The 2474-nt window shown below is 36.9% G+C and overlaps 2 protein-coding genes across 2 annotated transcripts in view; both read left to right on the top strand.

Moving 5' to 3' along the window:
• Positions 1-1371, top strand: part of LOC108253870 (NADH dehydrogenase [ubiquinone] 1 alpha subcomplex subunit 5-like) — a 6130-nt gene extending 4759 nt beyond the window's left edge. Inside the window, exons 2-3 of the mRNA XM_026831704.1 lie at positions 249-436; positions 995-1371. Coding sequence (XP_026687505.1) covers positions 249-436; positions 995-1183 — 377 coding nt within the window. The 3' untranslated portion in view covers positions 1184-1371. The remainder of the gene's footprint in view (positions 1-248; positions 437-994) is intronic.
• Positions 1-2474, top strand: part of LOC103520682 (FACT complex subunit spt16-like) — a gene marked incomplete at both ends in the record, with an annotated part of 23507 nt that overhangs the window by 17632 nt on the left and 3401 nt on the right. The window lies entirely within an intron of this gene.

Below are 2474 nucleotides of genomic sequence, written 5' to 3'. Positions count from 1 at the left end.
CCAGGTTTTTGTCTTGTCTTGTTATCAATAGACCACCAAGGCTATAGGTACAAGTACATGTGTCTACAGGTTATAAACTCATTTTTAAAATCTCCTTTTTGTGTTTAACCTAACCCTAGGTATAATAAAACTGGTCACAGCTTGTATGTAACAGCCCTTTTTTTTGTAGCAATTTTTCCATTCATGACTTCTGAACAAGGACCAGAGGCTTTTGTTAGATAAAAAGGTTTCTGGAAACTCACCCTGAGATTTTTTTCTATCTATTCCTTTTCAGACCACTGGTCTTACCGGCTTGGCTGTTTCCCCTGACCCAAAACATTCACTGACGGTTCTGTACAACAAAATTCTCCGCTTACTTGCCAAGATGCCCGATGACGCTGCATACAAAAAATACACCAAGGAAATTGTGGACACCCGCATCAAAGTTGTACAACAAGTAAGTTGGAAAGTTGGCCTATGTTCCTGAATGCAACTCGGTAATTTAACTCGGTAACTTTTATTTTTCAGGAGGTTTGATGGAGAGAACTGTAACAACAGGGATCTTATCGTCCTAGAATGGAAGAGAGATAGAGGATATAATAGGAAAAATCTAGCTGTTCCAAGAACAAACCTTATCTGTTAAGGATAAATTTTGCCCCGGATGGAAATCTAGTTCTTTTTTCTATGGCCTGGACCACAATCTTGGCTCTACCTTCCAAGCCAGCTGGGCTAGAATTAAAGTTTTCAAATTAGAGATTCAAACATATCTTAGATTTCAGAAAACCATTTTCCAAAAGTAGCTATTTTTTGATATATGTACATATCTTTTTCACTTGGTACAGTACCTAGTAATAAGAAGGTTTTAATTTTTCTCTAAAGGTGTGTCCACACATAATTGACTGGCCAGGTCTCAATGTCAGCTGAACCGTCCACACTGCCTCAACATTCACCTCGTCAAATGAGGGCTTGTCAATTATGTTTGGACACATCTTAACAGTCTTCCTCTTGTTCACAGGCAAAATCTATCGATGAAATGGAGACCAAAATCAAATCGGGTCAAATTGAAGAAGTCATCATTCAGGCTGAGAACGAGCTTCTGTTAGCGCGTAAAATGCTCAATTGGAAACCGTGGGAACCGTTGCTGAAAACCAGTCCCCCTCAGCAATGGGTTTGGCCTCCTGCTAAGTTCACACCTCAGAATTAGAGTATTCGGTTTGTTTTAGGAAGATGAAATTGTAAAATTTACAATTAATTTTGTTAATTTCTTCAACAAATTCAATTTTGTTTTCAAATGTCAGGGACTTGGCTGTAAGGTCATTCTCCCACTTGGAAATCGTAAAAGTGATCTATGATTTTATGAAAGAATTTATATCTATTAAAAAAATGATCCAGTAATCTCATACTGCTGGTTTTTCCCAGCTGGGTAGCTTGTCACCAAATAGAGGATAAAACTTGTTGAAAGTGATGTTTTATGAAAAGACCTCCTTTCTGTTCTATTCCATCAGACGTAACACGTAAATTACCTACTGTAAAATACCTGTTTATAGAAAAATAAAATAACATCGAAATGTTTTTCAAATTGAATGTCTTTTTATTTGAATTACTGGTTTGAGTAGTCAATATTTATATTACAAAAATAATAAATAAAATCAAAACTAGGTATATAATATTCCTTGTGCCGAAGAAAAAAATGGGACACATGCTTCAGGAAGAATTTGTTTTCAGATAATTTTCCTTTAGCGATGAGCTATTTTTTAAATCAAAAATGATAAGAAAATGGTGGTAAGGTCATGTGATATAACGATGGACAAAATGGGGTGTATTTTCCTTTCGAAATTTCTCCTCTTCTGAAGCTTGTTTCATTTCTTTTTCCTTTTTTTTTTTTTTGTTAAAAAGATGAGTGTTTCACCGCCGTTTTTATTTCGTAGCGATGAAACAACTGCTACATTGGACGCTTGTGGTCTGTGTCGTAGCATGCCCATCCCGTAGTATGCCTCTCATCAGATGGGCGAGAAGAGACACAATACTTCCCATTTAGGTGCTGGCTCAACACGAGAACACCAGAAAGTAACCCGTTGAAATATTTGCAATCGAAAAACGAATACAAATTTTTGTCGATGGTGGGATTCGAACCCGGGACCTTCTGCATGGCAAGCAAGCGCGCTACCACTGGACCAACCGTGCCCCCTAAACTAGTGCCAAACTTGCCTGCAAGTCAACTAAGGAAGAGTTAAACAGTGTATTTTTCGCATATAAAACTAGTAAAACGAAGCAGGAAGAGACAGTTTAACCATGTTTTTTTTTCCCCATTTAATGGAGCGGTTGCATATGGGTAAAAATTATAAATAAATGGCCGATTCCTATGTTAAAAGTTGGGAAAAATCCAAATCTGACGTCAAAACTCCGAAAAAATAACTGTAAAAGGTCGAAAATTCAATTTTTATTTTCCGTTCTAATGAAAGAGTTCAAATATGTGTGACGTCAGACTTTACGCA

This window comes from Diaphorina citri, unplaced genomic scaffold (genome assembly GCF_000475195.1).
Source record: "Diaphorina citri unplaced genomic scaffold, Diaci psyllid genome assembly version 1.1 scaffold3937, whole genome shotgun sequence".
Lineage (NCBI taxonomy): Eukaryota > Metazoa > Arthropoda > Insecta > Hemiptera > Psyllidae > Diaphorina > Diaphorina citri.
Note: the sequence above shows the minus strand (reverse complement) of the source record. Positions and strands in the feature narration are given on the sequence as shown.